At 38.8% G+C, this 24,115-nt stretch overlaps 1 protein-coding gene across 5 annotated transcripts in view; it reads right to left on the bottom strand.

The window, feature by feature from the left end:
• Positions 1-220: 220 nt before the first annotated feature.
• The window catches only part of LOC108988747, a 38,058-nt gene continuing 14,163 nt past the window's right edge, over positions 221-24,115 (bottom strand). For 2 of the 5 annotated variants that reach the window (XM_035683268.1, XM_035683269.1), the window contains 19 exons: positions 21,430-21,558; positions 21,079-21,339; positions 20,883-20,961; positions 20,660-20,751; positions 20,463-20,546; positions 19,918-19,992; positions 19,740-19,787; positions 17,858-17,953; positions 17,342-17,571; positions 13,136-16,665; positions 12,953-13,032; positions 12,712-12,792; positions 11,688-11,759; positions 11,464-11,608; positions 11,291-11,345; positions 10,819-10,947; positions 10,603-10,720; positions 1,562-1,644; positions 221-986 (listed from right to left, as the gene is read on the bottom strand). In XM_035683268.1, the coding sequence (XP_035539161.1) occupies positions 581-986; positions 1,562-1,644; positions 10,603-10,720; positions 10,819-10,947; positions 11,291-11,345; positions 11,464-11,608; positions 11,688-11,759; positions 12,712-12,792; positions 12,953-13,032; positions 13,136-16,665; positions 17,342-17,571; positions 17,858-17,953; positions 19,740-19,787; positions 19,918-19,992; positions 20,463-20,546; positions 20,660-20,751; positions 20,883-20,961; positions 21,079-21,339; positions 21,430-21,558 (5,793 nt within the window). In that variant the 3' untranslated portion in view covers positions 221-580. Of the gene's footprint in view, positions 987-1,561; positions 1,645-10,602; positions 10,721-10,818; positions 10,948-11,290; positions 11,346-11,448; positions 11,609-11,687; positions 11,760-12,711; positions 12,793-12,952; positions 13,033-13,135; positions 16,666-17,341; positions 17,572-17,857; positions 17,954-19,739; positions 19,788-19,917; positions 19,993-20,462; positions 20,547-20,659; positions 20,752-20,882; positions 20,962-21,078; positions 21,340-21,429; positions 21,559-24,115 lie in introns of those variants that run through there. The other 3 variants (XM_018962089.2, XM_035683270.1, XR_001995724.2) reach the window with 3 other exon arrangements.

Below are 24,115 nucleotides of genomic sequence, written 5' to 3'. Positions count from 1 at the left end.
TGATTGGAGTTGTGGTTTTAGTATGAATTGATTATTTAAATGTGGCTAGGACTTGGACCATGCTGGTGGGTTTGGCTAATGGATTGGACCTCCTATTGGGCCTATGAAGGGCCTATTAATGACACTTTCAATTCTTGAATAGTTGTTCGTAGGCAACCAGCAAAGGATAGAAGAAGCATTGAACATGGAGCACATATCGTCGAACCAACAATACGCTACATGCACACAAATTATGCTGACAGCAGCCTTATAAGTAAATATAAAAGATCACAAAACATTGGGCCTTGGTCCTTGGTCCCAACGGACAAGAAACCGTTTATTGTGATACATTTCGGTCCGTAATTAAGGTTACAACTGAGATTATTACGTACGGTGTCTTAAAAGTGTAATTCAGCTTGTGTTGCAGAAATATCCTACTCCGCTTGAATCCGAATAAAACTACAGGGAGTGGATAATGTTTAATATCACTATTCGAGCATTTTTCTCCCGTATATTTACAAGCATTAAGAACAAACATTACCCTCCAACGCGTATATACACCAAGTAATCCTCGCTTTCAGGTCCATTTCCAGGCCCCGAGCTATGAATGTTTTCTTTCCCACTTCCCTTCACGCCTACCTTCCCGTTCTCTCCGCTCTACCACCTGCCTAGACTTGCTCCCTCTGGATCCATGCCTTTGTGCAGACCCAAATCCGCCTGACGGTCCATCGAATGCTGACACCAACTCAGGATCCCCAACACTACATGTGTCACCAGAATCCTTGCTTCCATCTACATTCTCTTCATAACTGCTAACGCTCTCATCTGGGCGATCACGCGACTGTAAAATAGTTGGCAGCTGGCCAGAAAATTGACGCAGAACAACAGTTGGCATCACTGACGTACTACTGGTAGAAGTTTCAGGTTGTAGGCTTCCACTACTTCTTGTGCTCCCTTCATTACCGGATCTTCCATTTTCCCTCTCACGATACCTTTCCCTTGGTCGACTGCCAACGAAGACACCAAATACTATTTTACTACAATATCATGCATGCATTAATAATGCAACAAGAAATTTATGCATGACCAGTAAATTGTTTAAAGAAAGATGAAGTGGGGATTGGTTTGAAATGACATGGTCCATCTGACAAACCTCTGATACCCAGATATTGAAATTACAGGAGTAATCGAGTCTAAAAATATGTCCTAGTTGGCATGGCAGTTATCAATAACTGAAACAAAAGATGTGAACCAGAATGGACATTCAAACATAGATTTGACTACGTGCAGCTATAAATCCTAATAAAATACTTAAGTAGATCTATCAGTTTTTTTTATAAGTTACTTGAGTAAACCTAATTGATGCTGATAGTTTTGGTAAGATCCATCTCATCTGATGCATAAAATACTTCATAAAGATTCTGTAACTGCTTGAACCCACAAAGTATCAGGGCCCCTAAGTCCTCAAACTACAAAGAAAATAAATGAAAAGAAAAAAATATTCACCTGACTTTTCTAGTACAAACAGATTCTCCAACTACCGAAAAAGATCATGGTATCAATAAATGAATAAGTAGCTTACCTACTGTGACCAGTGGAAGAAAAATCTCGTCGGGATGTTCGTAATCCCGATTCAGCCAGTTCCAATTCTCGCTGGAGTTCTCTCTACATGAAAATGTACCCTTTTAGGTATAATACCATTCCGAAAAACCAGAGATGAATAAGAAAAACTTTTCAGACAAACTCACTCGAAAGATTAGAAAAACTTTCTTTTTCATACTATAAAGTAAATCATACTGATGTGAGGATCTTGATGCTTGCTTGGAAAATGAAAGCGGAAAAACAGGGATATTTTCTCTGAGAGTTTACTTGGGTTCTCTCGGGGTATGACCTTTCATCTACCATCCCTGGCGCTTCTCTCCGGGGATAGTACTTAATATTTCTTTGCTTCCCTGATTCGTGTTCCTTCTGTCATTTTTATTCTTTTAGTTTTATTCTTAGTTTGTTGAAGATGGATCATAGTTTTTGGATTGAAGCCAAGAGGTTTGTGTTTAGTAGGAAAGGTGGTAACTTTTTTCGTATTACTAAGAGAAGCAAGAAGATGTCTAGGTCCCTTCATCTCAGTGGAGGAATGGTTATTTGGATGGCAAAGATGGTGGAGCATTGTCTAAGGCTAGTGGGCAATAAAGATACTTTTCAGACAAGGGAATGTAATAGAGTTTTTATGTAACGCCCCAATAGAAAGCCCAAACCACATGGCCTATACTCCAAAAGGACTAGTCAATGATACAATTGGAGCCCCACTAGAGCTTTATAAAGAGCAAGAACTTCTCCTTCCCAAGCAATGTGGGATCCCATACACCACCTACCCTTATCCATATCATATGGGGTATCACATTTTATGGTCCAAAAGTGTCAAAACGCGTTGGCAGATTTGTGAAGCTGATTGAGTTTGGCGCTGGTAAGGGGAATGGAATCATAGTGATTCCAGAAGGGAAGGGGGTGGTTGGGCAGGTTTTGTGAGATTAGTGAGAGAGATGGTTGATTTTAGGAACTCTGTTTCCGGTTATGAAAACAGAGTTGCTCCTACGAAGGGTGGCGGTGAACGGGATTCTAGAAATAAGAAGGTGATTTCTAATACATCTTCGAAAGGTGTTAACCATCATCGTGAAGTTTCTTATCTGTCGGCATTAACAAATTCAAGTCAGGAGGGTTCTGATCCTCATTAGAGTTATGGCATTGGTAAATTTAGAAAGGATGAATCCGTGTTGGATAGTAACAAAAGGAATGATGTTTTGTGGTTGAAGCAGATGAATGGTTGGCCTGCTGAGGTGTTGCAGAAAGTTGGAGAAGTTGAAACTCTATGGCACGTAAGGGCAGAGTTATTTGGTTGGAAGGAGAGGTTGGAGTCAATGTTGAAGAAGGTAGATGAAGGGTTGGGTTTGTTTATGGGTTTGGGCCTAAATTTAGAGGATAAGGAAGAAGGAAAAAGGATGGGGGAGCAACGGAATGGGCCTGTGGGTTTTAATGATAAGTCAGCAGATGGGCCGGATCGAGGCCCAGTAAACAGGCCTGGTCTCTGGAAGGCTAAGCCTTCAAGCGAGATACAGGGCTCAAAAAGCTCAAGGGGAGGGGTGGCCTAGCCCAAGGGCTTGGTGGCTCTGATAGACACTTCGACATCATAGATAGGGTGGACGGCGGAAGGCGAGTCTCTGAGAGGCTCTCCGACAAGGGTCTATCCACTGGCGAATCTTCAGTTACTCACATCTGAGAATCAGAACTCTAAGGTGGTCCTTATTAAACCCTTGATGGCATAGGAGGTTGTGCTTTCTTCACAGAAAGAGACGACGGTGGTAGTCAATCCCTCTGAGGTGCTTTACTCCTCCATATGTTCTTCCAAGGAAAATAGGGCCTACCTTGAGCTGTAAGAATGTCATAAAAAGAGTGTACCGAAAATTTCCCATTCTTGGAAGGCCTCCATTCCATCATGTCAGCTGGACCCACAGTAGTGATGTTATATAATAAACTGAGAAAATTCAACAGCTCACTTACTTCTCAATCTTGTGCCTCCCTAGTGAGATTAATGTTCCACTCTTGTGAACCTTGTCTAACCACCCTCACATCAGCCACCGTAGCTTCCTTTTCTCTTGCAATTCTGAAAATGTTAGGATAAGCATTTTTTAAGGCCATATCTCCTACCCATACATCATTCCAAAAGCTGATTCTACTGCCCTCCCCCAAACATAGCCTAGTATTATTCGAGAAAGTCCCCCACCCTTGCCTTATGTGCTTCCACAACCCAACCCCATAAGCCCCCCTCCCCTCATTAGAACACCAACCCCCCCTTGCACACCCATACTTTGCATCAATTACCCCTTTCCATAAGGCTTCCCTCTCATAATTATAACGCCACAACCATTTTCCTAGTAGAGCCTTATTAAAGAATCTAACATTGCGAACCCCCAACCCACCAGCGCTCAATGAAGTACATACTTTATCCCATCCAACTAAGTGAAATTTAAACTCATCCCCTATTCCACTCCACAAAAAGTCACATTGGAGTTTCTCAATTCTGGATGCAATGCTTACCGGGAGGGGAAATAAAGACAAGAAATATGTGGGAAGGTTAGATAGCGTGCTCTTGATAAGTGTGATCTTTCCCCCTTTTGATAAGTATAACATTTTCCACCCTGCCAGCCTACGCTCTAGTTTCTCTAATACCTCCTCCCAAATTGTCTTGGCTTTAAAATTTGCACCCAACGGAAGACCAAGATACTTTAACGGCAACGAGGAGACCACACATCCCAATAAGCTGGCCAACCCACTAATATTTCTCACCGCACCCACTGCAACCATCTCTGTTTTAGCAAGATTGATATTTAACCCGGAAACCGCTTCAAAACAAAGTAAGATAGCTTTTAGAGATTGAATATGTCCTGCATTATCCTCACAAAACAGCAGCGTATCATCCGCAAACAAAAGATGAGAAATAGTGATGGAGCCATGGTTAGAAGCCCCCACTGAAAAACCTGAGAAAAGCCCCCCTCTACAGCCGCCGACACCATTCTACTTAGTGTCTCCATCACGAGGACAAATAAGAGTGGTGAAAGTGGATCTCATTGTCGTAGTCCTCGCGAACTATTAAAGAAGCCCACCGGGTCACCATTTACCAAAACCGAAAAGCGAGTCGTCGACACAATGCATTATCCACCCCTTCCATCTTTCCCCGAATCCACATCTACCTAACAAATAAAACAGAAAATCCCAATTGACTTGGTCATAGGCCTTCTCCATGTCCAATTTACATAAAATACCTGGTACCCCCGACTTAAGCCTGCTATCTAGACATTCATTGGCTACAAGAACAGAATCCAGTATTTGTCTACCTCTCACAAAGGCATTTTGAGACTTAGAAATTATCTTATCCATTACTATGCTCATCCTTTTGGCAAGTACCTTGGCTATTATCTTGTATATGCTGCCCACAAGACTAATCGGCCTGAAATCTTGCACTTCTATGGCACCCACATTTTTAGGGACAAGTGCAATAAAAGTAGCATTTAAACTTTTCTCAAATTTTCCTTACAAGAAAAATTCCTGAAACACCTGCATGACATCTCCTCCCACCACCTCCCAGCAAGTTTGAAAAAATGCCATAGTAAAGCCGTTTGGACCTGGCGCTTTATCCTTGTTCATTTTTCTGACGACGAGTCGTACCTCTTCCTCTTCAAATGGTCTCTCCAACTAAGTCATGCTGTTTTGATCAATGGCCTCAAAAACTAGACCATCCACTTTTGGCCTCCATTCATCAAGTTCTGTCAACAATCGTTCAAAATGTACAGCAACATGATCTTTGATTACGGCTTGATCTGAGGATATACCTTCATCTACTGTCATGGACTCTATGGCATTAAACCTCCTGTATGAGTTTGCAACTCGATGAAAGAATTTTGTGCATCAGGGCTCCTTGAGCCACAAAGCTCTTGACTTTTGCCTCCACGATATCTCTTCCATTAATATCAACCTTTCTAACTCAGATAATACTTGGCCTTTTCGTTCATTCTCATCTTCAACATCCTCCAAACTTTGTAGTTCTTGTAGGAGAGTTCTTTTTTTTAATATTACATTTCCAAAAATCTGGTCATTCCATGACTTTAAATCCACTTTCAGAGCTTTCAGTTTTCTAGCCAATATCTTACTTGGAGTGCCCTCTAGTTGATATGAATTCCACCAGTGCCTAACCAGTTCCACAAACCCTTCTGTCTTTAACCACATTCTCAAATTTAAATGGTCTTCTCCCCCCTGGAATTCCTCCACAGTCTAACATTATAGGAAAGTGATCAGAACATACCCGTGGAAGTCTCTTTTGGCATACATCTGGAAATTGCACTTCCCATAAGGGAGATATGAGGAATCTGTCCAACCTTGACCAAGTTGGGAAGTAAGTGAGCTGTTGAATTTTCTCAGTTTATTATATAACATCACTACTGCGGGTCCAGCTGACATGATGGAATGGAGGCCTTCCAAGAATGGGAAATTTTCGGTACACTCTTTTGTGACATTCTTACAGCTCAAGATAGGCCCTATTTTCCTTGGAAGAACATATGGAGGAATAAAGCATCTCCTAAGGCTGCGTTCTTTGTTTGGACAGCAGCTTTAGGGAAGATACTAACCATAGACAACTTAAGAAGGCGTGGACTCATAATTATGGATTGATGCTGTATGTGCAAAAATAGTGGAGAAACGGTAGATCATTTACTATTACGTTGTGATTTTGCAAGAGACATATGGATTTACTTTTTCAACAAGTTGGGAGTCGCATGGGTAATTCCAGGAACAGTGGTGGAATTACTAGCTAGCTGGAGAGGGATAACAGGGACACCACAGATTGTAGCGGTGTGGAAGATGGCGCCTATTTGTATTTTCTGGTGTATTTGGAGTGAAAGGAATGGTAGATTCTTTGAGGATCATGAACGCTCCTTGGAGGAGTTTAGGAGTTTTTTTTGGAAGACTTTATTTATGTGGGCCATTGCTTTAGAGTTAAATGGTCTCAGCTTCAATGATTTCCTTGTAACAATTTCTAGTTCTTAATTGGGTATCCTCATATGTATACCTCTGGTGTACTTGGGCTATGCCTATCTTTATCAATACAATTGCTTATTACCTATCAAAAAAAAAATACTTTTTCTGATCAGATTTTTGAGCTTGGTTTGATTGATCTCCCGATGGTGGATGGGGATTTTACGTGGTCCAGTGGAAGGACATGGTCTAGGCTGGACAGATTTCTGGTTTCAGCGTCTTGGGAGGTTCGTTTTCCTGATTTGAGGCAGAAAAGGTCACCAAGATTGTGTTCTGACCATTATCCTATTATGTTGGAGAGTGGGGGCACTTTTAGAGGACTAAGGTATTTTAACTTTGAAAATTTGTGGTTGGAGGCCGAGGGTTTTGTGGATAAGGTGAGAATGTGGTGGTCTTCGTACTCTTTTTCTCGTACTCCGAGCTTTGTACTGGCTGGTAAACTTAAAGCATTAAAGACAGATTTGAAGTGGAATGTTGAGGAGTTTGGGAACACGGAAGATAAAAGGAAACTTTTGATGCAGCAGTTGCAAAGTTTGGAGGAAAGGGAGCTGTTGGGGGACTTATCCAGTGAGGAATTGGAGAGAAAAAAAGTGGAGGATGATTTAGAGATCACTTTAATAGAGGAAATCTCTATGAGACAGAAATCCCAGGTCCTTTGGCTGAAAGAAGGTGACAAGTGCACGAAATTTTTTCACCGTATGGCGAACTTTCATAGAAAAAATAATGCAATTGAGGTTCTTCATGATGGTAAGAACATCATTTCAGATGAAGAGGTCATTAAGGATCACATTGTCAATTTTTATGAGAAGTTGTTTAGAGAAGAATATTCATGGAGACCAAAGCTTGATGGGCTGTTCTTTTACTCTACTGATCAGACAAGTGCAGAATGGTTGGAGAGAGCTTTTGAAGAGGATGAAGTTCTCGATGTGGTTAGAGGAATGGCAAGGGATAAGGCTCCGGTTCCGAATGGCTTTTCAATGGCTTTTTTTCAATCTTGTTGGGATATAGTGCGGGGGATATTATGAAGGTTTTTCATGAATTTTATACATTTATGAAATTTGAGAAAAGTTTCAATGTTACATTTATAGCACTTATTCCCAAAAAGGTAAGGGCTGTGGAGATGCAGGATTTTCGGCCTATTAGTTTGGTGAATGGGGGTATACAAGATAATCTCTAAGGTGTTAGTTAATCGTATGAGTGGGGTGTTGGGAAATATTATATCAAAATCTCAAAATGCCTTTGTAAAAGGGAGGACAAATTCTTGATTCGGTATTAGTTGCTAATGAGTATGTGGACGGCAGAACTAAATCTAATGAATTTGGTATCTTGATTAAATTGGACATGAAAAAAGCGTATGACCATGTTAGTTGGGATTTTCTCTTGTATTTGCTTGGGAGATATGGTTTTGGAGAGAAATGGTGCGTGGATCAAACATTGCATTTTGACATTGAGATTTTCCATTTTGGTGAATGGCACTCCGGTTGGGTTTTTTAATAGTTCACATGGTTTGAGACAAAGAGATCCACTATCTCCTTTTCTTTTCGTCCTTGTCATGGATGCATTGAGTAGAATGTTGGAAGCGGCGGTAGAAGAAGGTACTTGTCGGGTTTTTAGGTGGGCAATGAGGAACGGAATAGCATGAAATTATCTCTTCTTCTTTTTGCCAATGACACATTGATTTTCAGTGAGCCCAATCAAGAACGTATTCAATCTTTGAGAGCATTGTTGTTATGTTTTGAAGCTGTCTTGGGTCTCAAGATCAACCTAAACAAGTCTGAAATTGCACCGGTGGATGTCGTAGGTAATATTTCAGATTTGGCTAATATTTTGGAGTGTAAGATTGCTTCACTGCAGCTGAAGTATCTTGGTCTTCCCTTGGGTGCTCCTCACAAATCTGTTTTGATATGGGATGGGGTTATTGAGAAGATTGAGAGAAGGTTGGCTGGATGGAAAAAGTTATATTTGTCTAAAGAGGGAACAATTACTTTGATAAAGAGTATGTTGTCCAATCTTTCTACGTATTTTCTTTCACTTTTCCCTTTGCCGGCTGGGGTTGCTAGTAGAATTGAGAATATTTATCGTAATTTCTTGTGGAGGAATAGGAGAGGAAAAGAAATTTCATTTGGTTAGTTGGAATAAGGTTTGTCAACCAGTTTCTTGTGGAGGATTGGGGGTGAGAAATTTGAGGTTTTTTAATAAAGAATTCCTTGGAAAATGGCTTTGGAGATATCATGAAGAGAGAGATGCTTTATGGAAGAATGTTGTTGCTGTTAAATATGGGAGTGGGTGGGGGGATTGGTGTTCTAATGAAGTTATAGAAGCGTATGGGGTGAGTTTATGGAAGGGTATTAGGAAAGGTTGGTGGAGTTTTCTAAACATATTAAATTTAAGGTGGAGGAAGGGAAGAGGATTCTCTTTTGGCATGACATTCGGTGTGAGAAATCAGCTCTTAAATCAGATTTTCCATCTCTTTACAGGACTGCAAGGGATCAAAATGTTGCTGTGACAGATTTCTTTCAATGTAAGGATAATAATATTCTATAGAATGTTGACTTTATTAGAGATGCAAATGACTGGGAAGTGAATGTTGTTTCAGATTTTCTGGGAAGCCTTTATAACTCAAAAGTGCAGGGAAGAGAGGACAGGCTATTGTGGGATCATGCAGGAAATTTCAGGTTTTCAGTCAGTTCTTTTTGTAAGGTGCTTAATTGTCATTCTGGCTGTGTATTCCCCTAGAAAAGCATTTGGAGGGTGAAAGCACCTACTAAGGTGGCGTTCTTCAGTTGGGAGGTTGCTCTAGGGAAAGCATTGACCATGGATAACCTTAGAAAACGTGGTTTGTGTATAGCTGATTGGTGTGTCATGTGCAAGAAGGATAGTGAATCTGTAAATCATCTTTTTTTACATTGTGAGGTGGCAATGTCTTTGTGGAATAAGGTTTGGTCGGACAGGTTTTTATTGGGTGATGCCTAAGGAAATTGTGGATCTCCTTGCCTGTTGGTGTGGTTTCGAGGCAAGAAAATGTGTTGCTGCCAGATGGAGAATGATTCCTTTGTGTTTAATGTGGTGTTTATGGCTGGAAAGGAATGAGAGATGTTTTGAAGACAGAGCATTCTTTTGAAGATCTTCGTTATTTTTTCTTTTCTACTACGAGTTTGTGGGCTAGGATCTTTGTAAGGAATGATGATAATGTACTGAATCTGTTTCTGTCATAGTTTCCTACTTTCTAGTGTGTAGTAGGTATTTCCTTTGTATATTTCCTGTGTACTTGGGCTGTGCCTATTCTTGGTAATAAAATTCTTATTAATTATAAAAAAAAGTATATGTACTAAAAAAAAAACAATATCACCAACCTTGGGAGGTGGAGTCCAGTTTTTGCTTAAAATCTTTTACGTTCAACTTAGGGCAGGTGGTGACCACATGAGATTGTTTTCTTTCATTTACCATTTCTTTCTGTTGGTATATCCATTTCCATTCTACACCTACTATAACTTCTTTGAATCACATAATGACCAATGGAATATAGCCTAGTAAGTTTATCTGTATACTTCGGGGATGATGTTATATCAGCAGGAAAAAAAGGGATTAAAAGGAACTCGAAACAGGAAATTATGGATACCAGTCCTTGGGCAGGTCCAACCTAAATAGATAACCATTGATAACATAAATTAAAAAGTGAGTATATGAAAAACAAGGCTTAGAATGATATAGTTGGATTAATCACAAATAAGAGGACGTGAAAATACAAAATATATTTATTTACTTAGCAAATCAACAGAATTGCATACTAGGTCCCTTGTCAGGGACTAAAAGGGTTAAACAGGCCTAAAAGGGTTAAGCAGGCCTTACCCAACCCAACCAGGGGAAAAAAAAAATGGAAAAAGGAAAAGTGTATTAACCATAAAAATATTAGAAAGTCATCTCAAGTGCATGGTTAGGACCAGGTGCTATTGGCCGTATCATGGCATGAAACTGAGCACATGAAAGACCACAACAAAGTTCATAGAATGTCATAAATTGAGATACAGGGGGAAGGCTTCTTACTTGTGTTTGCCTCTCCTTCTCCATATCAAGATTGTGGCGCAGCTCCTTGGTTTTAGCACGCTCAAGTTCGAGCGACCGCTGTCTTTCAATCTCCTTTTCCAATTCAGCTGCCCTCTCCCTGATATGTAAAAACACCAGCTGTTAGTTGCAAAACCGCCTACTTTGTAAAACAATAGCAGTTAGAAACTCTAGATAAGCTGCTAGGAAGACTTGGACCTATCAAATTCTTGCAGAAGTTCTGCTTCACGTAAAGCTGACTCTTCCAAGTATTTCTGACGGGCACGTCCCATAATAATTTTCTTTTGCCTCCGGGCTACAATGTCCTCTCGGAGTACAGACTTCTCTCTTATAAGGAAATACGAAATAAATTACATTTAGTCAACAGGATTAATATTTGGATTAACATACATATGATTGGTTCTAGCAATAAATAGGAGTAAAACATAGGCTCCAATGGCACTGTTAGGTTGAAATTTGATATGGAATCAGATTTATTGGTATTATTAGCAAGTAAAAAATAAAAACTAACAGATGGTATGAAAACATAAAAAACTCTTGCATATATCTTGTATAATTATTTATGTGTACTGGAGCCATGCCTTTTTCTACCATAAATGGGGCTTTCATATAGCATTCTACAATGAATCTCAGAGGTTGCAAAGTAGTAGGAAGTAAAATTAGTACGTACAGGGAATGAATGCAATCCTTGATTTGACGAAGGCGTGTAACGTCTTTCATAGGAGCTGGAAATAGAAAGTTGAACGGTAGGCAAGAGCAGGAAAAAGAATAATTAACATTGTATGTGAAGACTAACATTTTTTTTCTTCTGACAAGTAAAAGACTGACATGGTTAGCACAAACTTTTAAGCAGCCAATGAGATGTAGATGCAAAGGTCAGAAATGGTTTACAGGCTTGACAAGGAATCTGAGGCACATCTTTGGAATCTTCTTGTAGTGAGTGTTCTTTTTGAAGGATGTCCAATTCCATTTCAGCCTCCTCTAGTTCCTACAATATATTTAAATTACACGATAACAATGCAGAAGCTTGGATGAAACAGACAGTACCATCAGTCACCAAGGCTTACCAAGACCTCTTCGTCAATTTTTCTGGAGAAGATATCAAAGTACGACTGAACAGAAGTAAGATTTGCAAGAACCTGTTACAAATTCATTACTAATAAATTAGTTACCATATGATGAGGATACAATGACATAACTTATGATGGCCGCAAGGCAGCAAGAAATAATCACAAAGTCTCAAAAAGTCATATGAGAAAGGATTAGAGTCTACTCATTCATATGCCTCTTTATTTGTTCCTTCCACTTCACTACTAGGGATCCAACATGAAGCATAAAGAAATCCTTCAAGTTGAAAAAAGGGAAAAGCAAGACCAAATAATGACAATGTGGGACTGCCATCCTTGATTGAACCGATCTTATTGAACAACCTATTTGAACAACTTTTATTATTGTACACAAACCGGTTGTCCAATAATAGGTTGTTGTAGTTGCTAGGGGTCTAAATAAACAGACAATGCAGTATTGGCAATGAAACAAAAACATTTTAGTATGCGGCAAACACATTAACGTATACACTTGTATTGACGCATAAATATGTTCAACTGCAGATAACGTGTTTCATTATAGAAGACAAGGATCTCTAGTAATAAATCCATGTTGCACAAATATCATGTAGAACATTCTGAGTTGATCAATCTAAGCTTCATGACTTCTATGAAAATGTATAACATTTTACAATAAACTACAAAACATTAAAGATCTGTAAATCCAACAATAAATCAAACCGTTACAAGTGTATGACACGTAAATGCATAGACATATACATATTGGTAACATAGACATTATGTGTGGACCCTACTCCTTTGCAAGCATAGATACGTAACATTAACTTAAGTATACAGTAGAGCCAGTAATATCATACGCCTATAAAGAACGTACAGAAGCCAATAGCAGTAAAAAAAGAAATCACTCTCAGTCTTGCAATTACCATTAGCTAGAATCTTGGAAAGTCAACAGAACTAAAGTTAAAACTTTTAAATTTCAGTGTTCTATCATGATTCAGAGCATGGAATTTGGAATATATCTTACCTGAAGGATTGATTCACGGGTACTCCCAAAATCTGGATCAGATTGTCTTGAAGAACTTGAAGAGAGCACTTCATTCAAGACCTTTAAAAGTAAATGCGGTATAGTGAATTACAATGTTAACAAACAATGGACTGAAGGCAAAAGAAATTAAGCGCATACACAGATTTTTCCTAAGCCATTTAGATATATTATGCTATAAGTAGATTGTATATCACAGCTTCAGGTTCACCCTATCACATACCTCTTTAGCTTCATCTCCTTCATTTCTCAATCTACACAAGACTTGGCAAGCCTTTTTCTCCAGATCCCCAAGTTTACTATCTAAAGAAGGATAAGTTGAAAAAGGAAAAGATTCAGAAGCATGCTCTCACACTTCCAGAAATACATTTGGAACACAAGTCAATAAAATGACAAATGTCCATACCAGTTTGTGACCATGCCTCAATATTTCTCCACACATTTTGAGGAATCAAAGAAATATCTTCAGCAGGAGAGTACAGACAAGCAGCAGATATAAGTGCTAATGAAAGTTGTAGTAACGAGCCCTCACAAGTTGGATGTGCAAGCTTTCCCAAACCATAAACACTATCAGCTGCTGCAAGAAACGATTGCAACTGGTGACGCTCAGCAAATGGGATATAATCTATGAGAACTGCCAGTGCACAATTCCTTAATGGTAGCGATGTATCAGATGATGCCAGCACTGCCACCCAATTCCATGTGCTTGACACAAGATGAGATAGAATAGACTCGGGAACAGAAATAACCAAGCCAGGTGAAACTAAATTTTTGCAAAACATAGAATACTGAATAGCTGTTCCTTCATTCACATCAGTTCCAACAAGCTTTCCCAAGTGGTGAAGTGCTACAAATCGTTGCTCAGGTTCAGGATGACCCAACATTGAACAGAACAAGTCAACCAGATGATCCACACTTTCATGAAGAGTATTGATACCTCTTCCAAGTAAAATCGAACACCATTTATCAGTCTGCAAGCGCCATGAAATTTTTGGTGCACTGCAAGAAATGCTTTTAATTGCAGAACAGATAGAAGCAATCACATTATCCAGGGAAAAACAGTGAGGCGCTCCAAGTAGGCAATCAAGGATCACGGAAGCAACTTCCCAGCAGCTGTTTGCTTGGAGTATCATTATGAGTTCAGCAAGTCCTTCTAGAGCAGTCTTCCAATGATCCGAGAACTGGTCAGCTGAATTAAACGGCAAATGACTTTTACTGTCATCCTCTGCAGCATTATGAACCTGCTGTGCAATCAAAGATAAGCATCTAGAGTACACAAAACACTCTGCCAAAGAAATAGTCAATTTCCTAGAAAGTTGGGGGTGAAGATTCCAGCAGAGCTCGGCAGTAGGGTTGAGCTTGGAAATTAAAGCTTCCAAATCTTTAGAAAATTCTGCTATTTCCTCTATTGACAATTGATAAACCTTTTCATTCACAATAGCAGCATTAGAGCTTTCATTTCCTAACTTCTCAGAAACCTCATTCAGACATGAGCTATGGCAGACATCACTGAGAAACCATGCATGCGATCCCAAGCTAGTAACAGGGAGTGGAACGCTCATCGCATCAGAAAAGGGGGGCAACTGAAGAGGGATAGCACCAAACATTCTCAAAGTTTGAACTAACAGAGCTTTGCAACTTTCAATTACCCTCTGGAATGCAGATAGATAGTCATGGAAAGAAGTTGTTGGCTCAAATGCAGTAAAATCAGCCCAAAAGATTAAGGACTGCAAAATTTCCCTTTTGCATTGAATGGACAAATCGCAGAAGACAGAAGCCAAAATAAAAATTGTCAATGCCTGGCTGCTCACTTTTTCTGCAGAACTATTTTGATTCTCTTTCTTTTGTCTGATATTTTCTAAAAGCTCATCAAAGCATAATGACTCAAAATTAAGACAAGAATCATCAGGCAGTAATCTTTCCTCATCAGACATTTTATGTAAAGAATATGAAACAATTGGCTTCAACAGACACAGTACAGAGTCAAGAAATGATACATCGCAGTATGCAGTTCCACAAAGTGATACCAGCACCTGCACTACTCTAGGTATCTCAGGTGCCATCGCTTCCATGTGCTCAGTTATAATGGCTTCAAGTATATAAAGAATTACAGCTTTGGCATTCTTTGCAACATAACCTTTCCATTTACTGGAACCATTTTCAGAAGCAATTTTGTCCCCATGAGAAAACGGCCAGGAACACAGCTCAGAAAACCAACACAAGACATCAGGCACCATATTTGAAGAAAATGATCTCAGTTGCAACCCAACTGCCTCCAAAATGATCCCCCCAAAAGCTTCAAATTGTTTTTTCATTGAAGGGAAAAACTTACTGAGATCGGGATAGATGACACGGAAAGATTGGTCCTCATAACGGTCATTAGCAAATCCTTTTCTATCTGAAGAAAACTTTTTGTCTCCTGACTCTTCAATCTTTACATATTCATACTTTCGATTGACAACATTATCTACTAGGGCTAGATCATCTGCATATATTGACAGTAAGTGTGTCAGATGTGACAGATCTGAAGCAAGGTAAAGACGGTCCTTCATGTACTGTTTCGCATTACGAGAGACTGCCATCCAACCAAGAAACCTGACCAGAGGGAATGCAGATCTTGAAAAGGTTGATATTCTCTGCATCCAGGCTGAAGGTGGAACTAAATTTCCATAACGAATACCATTGTTGATATTGATCGCAAAGCCTGCCCCTTCATCACCACTGCTTGAAGCGGTTACTAATCTTTGAAGAAGTATCCACCGTCGTTGTATCCCATGTATTTTCTCAGGCTCCAGTTGTAAATTGCCATCTTTAAACTGACAATAAAGGGATGTTAGCATACCATTTAAGTACTCAGCAGATCCTAACACTATATCAATCACATATTCAGGAGCACAGTATAGCTTAGTGGCTGAATGCAACAAAAACACAAGACTTTGCATCAGAATTTCATGCATCGAATGTTGCTCTCTCCGCAATCGTTGAATCAGAAAGTTGCACAATAGGGCTTGATTTTGCCGAACCAAGGTGATAGCATCAGCCAATTGTATATTCAGGGGAGATAGCTGGATGACTTTCTCATCAAATCCTTCAGTGTAGGAGGAATGTTGTCCCTCAACTGACATTCTTTCCTGATACTTCCTGTCTAATTCAGCAGCCTCAATCAGTATTTGAAGAACAATTTTGTCTCTTTTCTTTTCAAGATGAGCTATTTGTTTTAGATTGGTTTTACTCTGTTCAGAAACCATTCTCAGCTCCAAAATGTCATGATTTTGGGGAATTCTAGCCTTGCTAATGTTCATCTGGTCCGTAAATTTTGAACTGCCTTTAAAAGACGACATAAAATAGGGATTGACATAGCACTCTGCTGCTAGGAGCAAAGCATCTATAGCAGCATCATGACCCTCATCTGTAATCTCACTCTCAGAGTGTAGATCCAAAGCCAAACGCCGAAACTCAGAAGCTCTTAGCTCACAGTCTCGATAATTTATCAGTTGTAAATAATCTGCTTGCAAGTTAAAGTATTCAGCAGTGAAACCAGCATCTAATGCCAAGTCAGTATGAATCCGGTGAGTAACATTTTCCTCAGTCCCCTGTATTGGATCTGGGATAGCCTCCTCATGGTTAGCAACAGGGCCATTCTCGTCTTGACCACCAGTAAAATTTGTCAGAGCTATGCTCTGAAGTTCTGGAGGTGCAAAAAATAGACGGACGTCTTCAGAAACATCAGTCTTCATGGCTGCATCAGAAATATCTGCCCTTCCATCATAGTCATCTTGGCTATTTAATTTTGAAGAAGCTCCTCCTTCGCAAGAGACAGAGGAAAGATGTAAAATATTTGAAGAATCAGGCTCAAGTGGTTTCGACATAGGATACTCGCGAAGATCAACTTCAGGAGGCAACTGCATGTGAGGTTCCAGTATTGAGAGAAGTACGCTGCATGAAGAATTTTTTGTTTATTACCAACCAATCATAAAAGAACAAGAAGGCTGTCTGATGAAACTGGCATTATAGTAGATGACTATAATGACAGACCATGAGAGTGATAAATGCACAGCCAAAATAACTAGAGACGGGCATTTCTGAATCCCACTGGCATTCTATAGACATCCATATTGGCTTTGTTTTTAACATGTTCAAAATGAATGCATCATCAATGCTTTTGGTAGCACAACTATTGATAAGATAAAAATCACCAAACACTAGTGATCAGTATCATAATCGGGATCCAGATCTTTCAAAACTCTTAGAGGAACTCAGTGAGGAATCTTTTTATTTATTTACTTTATTGTCAATTACCAATCAAGCATAAAAGATCAGTACTGACTAATGAACTTAAAAATATCAACTGAAAGGCTGAAATTTATATTGATGCTAACACACTCTTTGTAAGGAGCTTGTAACATCCATAATGTTTTTTAGCATGTGAGAGTTGAATTACTATCTAAAACAATCCACCAAATACGTTCTATATGCTCTTCCCATCCTACAAATCATCTGGTACAAAAGATATCAGGCCTTAGAAGTAAATAAAAACAGGTGTAGTTACGTGATATGAAAATTTTCATAGCACAGTAGATTTCAACCCAAGTACAATAGACATATGTATTACCTAGGGGCCACTGAGCCACGCCTCCATTCAGATTCCAAAGAAGGAAGAACGGCTGGTTTTCTTACCGCTGTACGGATAACATTTATAGCAATCACACAAGCATGTTCTTGCTTTTCTGGAAAAGTAGAAGAAAGATCACCAAAAGGTAGTGTGCTCTTCATGGTGGTTATGGCAGGATCAAGAAAAGGCTCAAGCATCTCCACGAGAAAAAGAATTCTGTGCTTAGCTTCCTGATGAGAGTATTGGAAAGATGTAAGCCAAAATATTTTGTTTACGAACAAGCTAAATTTAAAACCTTCTAGAGAAATTCATACAATAAGTAGGGGTTGTTTTAAAACCTAAGAATTCTAAGAGCTTCGTTTAGGCAGAGCTGATTGCCCAACTAGACACTGATAGGTTATTTTTTGAAACATTTGGTTTAGATGCACTTATCTCTGAGGCACTATAAATCAACTCAAAAACAAAATGCCAAAGGTTTGTGGGGTGAGAGGAAAAAACCAAAGCAGGAGTTCATACCTTATACTTCCCTAGTATATCATCCATATGACCAGACAGAGCAAGAAGAAGGTACTTTAAGGCGGCCCGAGCACGAGTTAGGGAATGGCGAGCACTCTAAGACATATATTAAAAGAGCCATAAGACAAAATCTTTCCATGAATGTGAGCCATCCAAGAAAAAGATGGCTGCCAGAAAGTTACAATATAAGCAAACACACGTGATCTAATAACTGCACATACAGGAACAAGCAAATAGTTCTGTTCATGTCTAAAAACAACAGTTGCAACTTAAAATGCTCAAGGGTTATAAAAAAAACGTGAGTGAGATACCAATGACTGCTCTTAAGAGCGCTTTGTTCTGTTGCAGGTTTTTTTTTTTTTTTCTTGTTGATAAGTACTTCTATTTCAGTTATCCAACATAAAAACATGATAAACTCTTTTTTCTATATAGTACCGCAAGGAAAAGATATAAATATCATATTCGTGTCTATCAACAACACTTCTTGTATACTCCTCCTAATACATAACTGGCACTATCTAAATGTTTCTAAATTTTCCCCGGGCGAGAGAGCAAGGTGGGAATTCTTACGAACACGTGTGCAAACAGACAACAATTGCATGCATATCCAGTGCTTCTTGGCTTACCATATATTTTTTTTATCAAAACCCTACTATGCAATTTTCTTAAAAGTAAAACAGAAGAGAGAAAATTATCAGGATTCACATGCTTCATGAAATTATGAACTTTAAGGATCAATAATTACTTTTTTTGGGTATAGGGGAGGCATATACCACTATAAGTCAAGTTGCAGGTTAAGGTCTTGACAATTTAACAAAACAGCATACCGGCCACCCCGTACTCGTATCTCTTTCTTGATGTTAATTCGTAGGAGAGATTAGATACAACGATACCCTTATTGTTTCAACTTTTCAATGACTTTTCTTCAAAAAAACATAAAAATTGCAACTAACATATATTCTAGAAATTGTCAGCCTATCTTTGGAAGTCCCGTTCAACATAACTTATATGATAAGTTACGTTAAATTTATTAAAATATTTTTATGTTGAATGCTCACATTATCCTTGCACATAAAGCTACCTTGTGAATACGTTCATGTCATGAAAACTTGAAGGAAAGAAAAGCAAAAGGAAATAAAGATGATGGTATGCATTCAATTTTTTAAAATGTATGGGGCCTATGAAATAATGTAAGATGGTAGCAGAGGTAAAAGGCAGGAGCAGCGATCCTGTATGATCCATTGGGATTGGATCATTTGATTGCACCAGATTTAATGAGCGACGTCCATATCCAAGACGCGACCCCACTCATTGGCCACAGGAATGGGTTCAGGATCGTGTGATTGCCAACACTGACACGGGGGTAGTTGTGTGCAAGTCACCCAAGAGATCAAATTAAGTAACATGTTTTTATGATGCATGTGGAAGGTTTTATTTTCTTTATATGACATTTTCAAAAGTAAAAGATATTTGTGATTCTATTTCCTCCACGAGATATCTATTTTTTAAACATTTGACTCATTTTATTTTTTCAGTTTTAACCACCTAGATGCTAATATGCTACTACAGGAAGGACTAAATGTATGAGTCTCTATGTATAAGATGTCTTGCAACAAGTGTGTAATTTACAATAAAAGCTTGGTGTTTAGCATGCTACTTTCCATATTGAAGATTGAGTTTAATTTTCTGGTTTTATTTTTTATTGGTTGCAATGACATCGTACCCTATCAAATTTTGTTGAATAAAGGTTGTCAAGACTTTCAGCTTACAGATTTTTTTAATCAATGCACTAACATATGAAAGATATGTAGCAAATCCATTCTTAACGGGAAAGGGATATTACAATTACAAAGTATATTATTCACACAACTGATAACCACACCTGGATTATACCCAAGAGATCCTCTAGAAGTTCCACAGCCAGATCAATCTGTATCAAAATCACTCTCAAATCTGAGATAAATAAAAATAAACTAAAGTACAAATAAAAGACTAAAGCATCTGTATAGTGCCAATTGTACAGCATAAACTGAACACAACCAAAAATGCCCAAGGCAAACCTTTGCAATCACTTGAGCCATCCAAGGTGCAAATGCACTGGCACACAGATCAATCAGAACGCATGCAGCCTTTGCCTGTAGAAGATGAGGTTAAATCAGTTTGTTTCCAAGTGAGGAAAATACAAAGGAAGCTCAGAGCCTTAGTTCAAACATAACATTTACAGATCAAACGAATTATCAGCATAGATTGGTGAAGGAATACAAAGTCGTCACTATAATGAATCATAGTGTAGTAGTTATAAAGAGGATCATTTATTCACCTTTTACTGACTAGAAACAAGCAAATTAAAGTGAAACTGGCACATTGAATCATCCACTATTCTGATATTAAAGATTAGGTAGATTTGAAAGTGGAACAGTTGGTGGATCTTTTTTTCATTTGATATTTCTTGAGCTATGTAAGATTCCATCAATATTACTGTTTCAATTCTTTTTCCCAGTGACGGTCTATCAGATAAAAATCAAGATAAGATGCTACAAATTAAAAATGTAAAAGAAGAGCATGAAATGCTGCTGGGTTGATTAAAATGAACCAAGTGACGAACATGTGATGGCGAAAATGACGATAAATAGCCAGCACAGGCATGAAGAAGTGGACGGTATAATGATGATGCCGATGTCAACACAATCTGCAATTTATAAACAATGTATGAGTGGGGTATGAATCAAAAGAGAGAGAATATTGCATAAAAATTACATCAAAAGAAGAGGGTGAAACAAACCCCTTAACATCAAGTATGACCTGAGATAGGGCTTGTTGCACAATAGGCTGCTTCCATTGTGAAAAACTTTCATCAACAACATCAAAAGGACTGCTCACAGTAGGGCGAAGTGCTAGGGATTGCCAAAAACGGTGCATGTCAAAAATATTTTCAAGATGCATGTGACAATAATAAACACAATATTCATAAGAATATGGAATAAGCTTTCAGGTACTAAGACAATTTTAAAAGCTTCAGTTAGACCTGGTAGCAATGCTTGAACAAGTGGTAATGCAAACCAGAAGTCAGAAGTTCCCTCTGCCAATTTGCTGCAAAGTAGAGGCTGCAAAAGACAAAATGTTGAATTGTAAATTCATGGATCGAATGCCAGGAAATAAACATATATCAAAAAATTTTACAGGTGCTTGAGGAGTTTTAAGTCCCTATTACAGTAATCAACCTGTGACGCACAAGCATAAAGAACATGTAAAATCCCCTCTTCCACTTCCCCTAAATCTAAGATGTTAAGATAGCTGGAGTCCCAGGGATCAACAGGAATACGAAATTCTTCTCCAAACAAATCTGAGTAATCTACTACAGGAAATGAATGAGATAATTCAGGTTTTGATGTCTCGTCCTCATCAGGGGTTGCTGCATTAGGAGAGGTTGATGCTTCTTGCACTGTAACAGGCTCTATGAACTTCCGAAGGATTCTGGAAGCCTGAAATAAGGGGCATATGTATAGCCAGATTAGAATCTCAAGGTTGACAACTACCCGCCAAGCTATATAAGACAGAGACAGATGAATTACCATTCTGCAAACAGTTCCCAGATCAAAATCTTTATATGCCCTTCTCAACAGCACGAAAATCGAATCAGGACGAAATGCAATGGAACTGGATGTGGAAAAGACAAAAGGTGACATGCGTGACCTCTGAGGCTGCAGGCAAAAGGAGCAAATTTAAATAGAAAAAGGGCCCAAAAACAACAAATTGATTTTTTGTTTTGATAAGTCCAAAAACAAGAAAGTAATACCAAATGGCAAAAACTAAACATCAACTTAATGGGGATGGCTACATAAATCCTTTCTCCAAACTAATGGCTTAAGTTTCAACCTTTTTCTTTCTTTCATTCTTTTCCTTCTCCATCTTGATTGCTGTATCTAAGATTTATGAGAAAGTTTCAGGCCATATTAGCTGAAGTTACTGAACAAACTTTTCTTTTTATTGGTTGTAGCAAAATTCAGAAAGCGTTGAACAAAGTGGGGAGTATCATAATGTTGAAAATGCACCTATCTCGAATTTGGAAGTACATCAAGAACATGTAATATTCAAAATCATGCACATGTTCTGTCTCACTTTTTTTCTTGCCTTTTAAGAAGTTAAAAATAAGAGAGTTTATCACCTACAAAAAAAAATAGAGAGAGAGAGCGTTTAAAAAATTAACAAACCTTTACAATATATATATACAAAATGTTTTTTTTTTATCGGTAAATATGAATTTTATTGAAAAAGACGTAGCCAAGTACACGGACATATACAAGAGCAACAATTGTGCATGGGTATCTAAAGATACAAGGAAATCATATATGTTCATGCCATTAAAGTCTATTATAATTGACCAATGGAATAAAGTTTGAAGAAAAGAAGTTCTAAGCTCGTCCATTGTCCTTTCACAATCCTTAAAGCTGCAACCACTCATCTCCATCCAGATGCACCACCATAGACATATTGGTATCCTATTCCACATAACTGCAATTTGAGAGGTGCCCTGGAGGCGTTGCCAGCTGGCTAAAAATTCAACAACCCTTTGTGGCATCACCCAATGGAGCCCCGCTCTAGCAAAGATATCATTCCACAAACTCCTAGCCACGTCACAATGCAATAATAAGTGACCCACAGACTCCCCACTTTTCTTGCACATATAACACCAATCCAATACAATGAGTCGACGTTTCCTTAAATTATCTAAGGTGAGGATCTTGCCTAGTGAAGTAGTCCATACAAAAAAAGAAGCTTTTAGAGGAGCCCGAACAGTAAATCTCCCCTTCTTGGACTTATTGTATGCCCAAACAGTAAATCTCCCCTTCTTGAACAGTGACCACAACATCGTATCAGCTCCTCCATTTACTTTACAGTTATACACAAGATTGAAGAAATCTATAAATGTGTCAATTTCCCAATGTTGGACAGCTCTAATGAAAGTGATATTCCATTGGGGATAACCACTAGATAGATCCATGAGTTCTGCCCTCCTGTTGTCATGCAATGCCGTATAAAGTTGGGTAGGCTTCCTTAAGATTTCGGTCTCCACGCAAAAGGTCATTCCAAAATTTAATTCTGGAACCATCCCCAATTGCAAAGCATGTATATCAATGAAAGTCAGTCCAACCTCTTCTTATGTTTTTCCAAAGCCCCACCCCATGTGATCCGCTCACCTCATACGAGCACCATTCTCCCCACAATCCACCATAATTTAAATCGATGATGTCTCTCCACAACCCTCCCCTTTCATTGTGGTATCTCCACAACCATTTACCCAATAAAAAGCTTTCTTGAAAACCAACAAGTTCCGAATTCTCAACCCGCCTTTATGTATTGGGGTACAAATCCAATCCCAATTCACCAAGTGAAACCTTCATCTATTTACCCCCCCCAACCCAACACAGGAAATCTCGTTGCAACTTCTCTAGCCAGTGAGCCACCTTGCATGATATTGGAAAAAGAGATCAAAAGTAAGTAGGCAAGTTGGAAAGAGTACTTTTTATCAACATAACTTTACCACATTTGTACAAATAAATCCTCTTCCAACTTGCTAGTTTCCACTCAATTTTTTCCAACACCACATACCAGATAGATTCCGACTTAAAGGAAGCACCCAAGGGAAGACCAAGATACTTCATTGGCAAGGTGGAGACTTTGCACCCCAGAATATTGGCATAGCTCAAATCTCTAGGAACATTACCAACTGGAACTAATTCTGACTTGGCGAGATTCACTTTCAATCCCAATGCCGCTTCAAAGCAAAGTAGTAAAGCTCGCAAAGCTTGAATATGATTGTGATTAGCACCATAGAATATAAGAGTATCATCTACAAATAAGAGGTGGGTCATCTCCAGTGTGCCGATTCTTGCATCCCCTATTACAAAGCCAGATAAGTATCCACCTTCTACAAGACCTGTAATCATTTTACTAAAAGCTTCCATAATGAAAACAAACAATAATAGAGTAGGGGATCACCTTGTCTCAGTCCCCTTGAGCTTTCGAAAAAGCCCATTGGAATACCATTCACCAAAATGGAGAACTGTACAGTGGATGTACAAAATTTGATCCAAGAGCACCATCTCGCTCCAAGGCCACACCTCTCAAGCACATGTAGCAAAAAGTTTCAATTTACTCGATCATAAGCCTGCTTCATGTCAAGTTTGCATAGTAACCCTGGAGCTCCTGGCTTGAGGAGACTATCCAAACATTCATTGGCAATGAGATCAGAGTTAA

This window comes from Juglans regia, chromosome 12 (genome assembly GCF_001411555.2).
Source record: "Juglans regia cultivar Chandler chromosome 12, Walnut 2.0, whole genome shotgun sequence".
In the NCBI taxonomy this organism is placed as follows: domain Eukaryota; kingdom Viridiplantae; phylum Streptophyta; class Magnoliopsida; order Fagales; family Juglandaceae; genus Juglans; species Juglans regia.
This window is presented reverse-complemented; position numbering and strand designations above follow the sequence as displayed.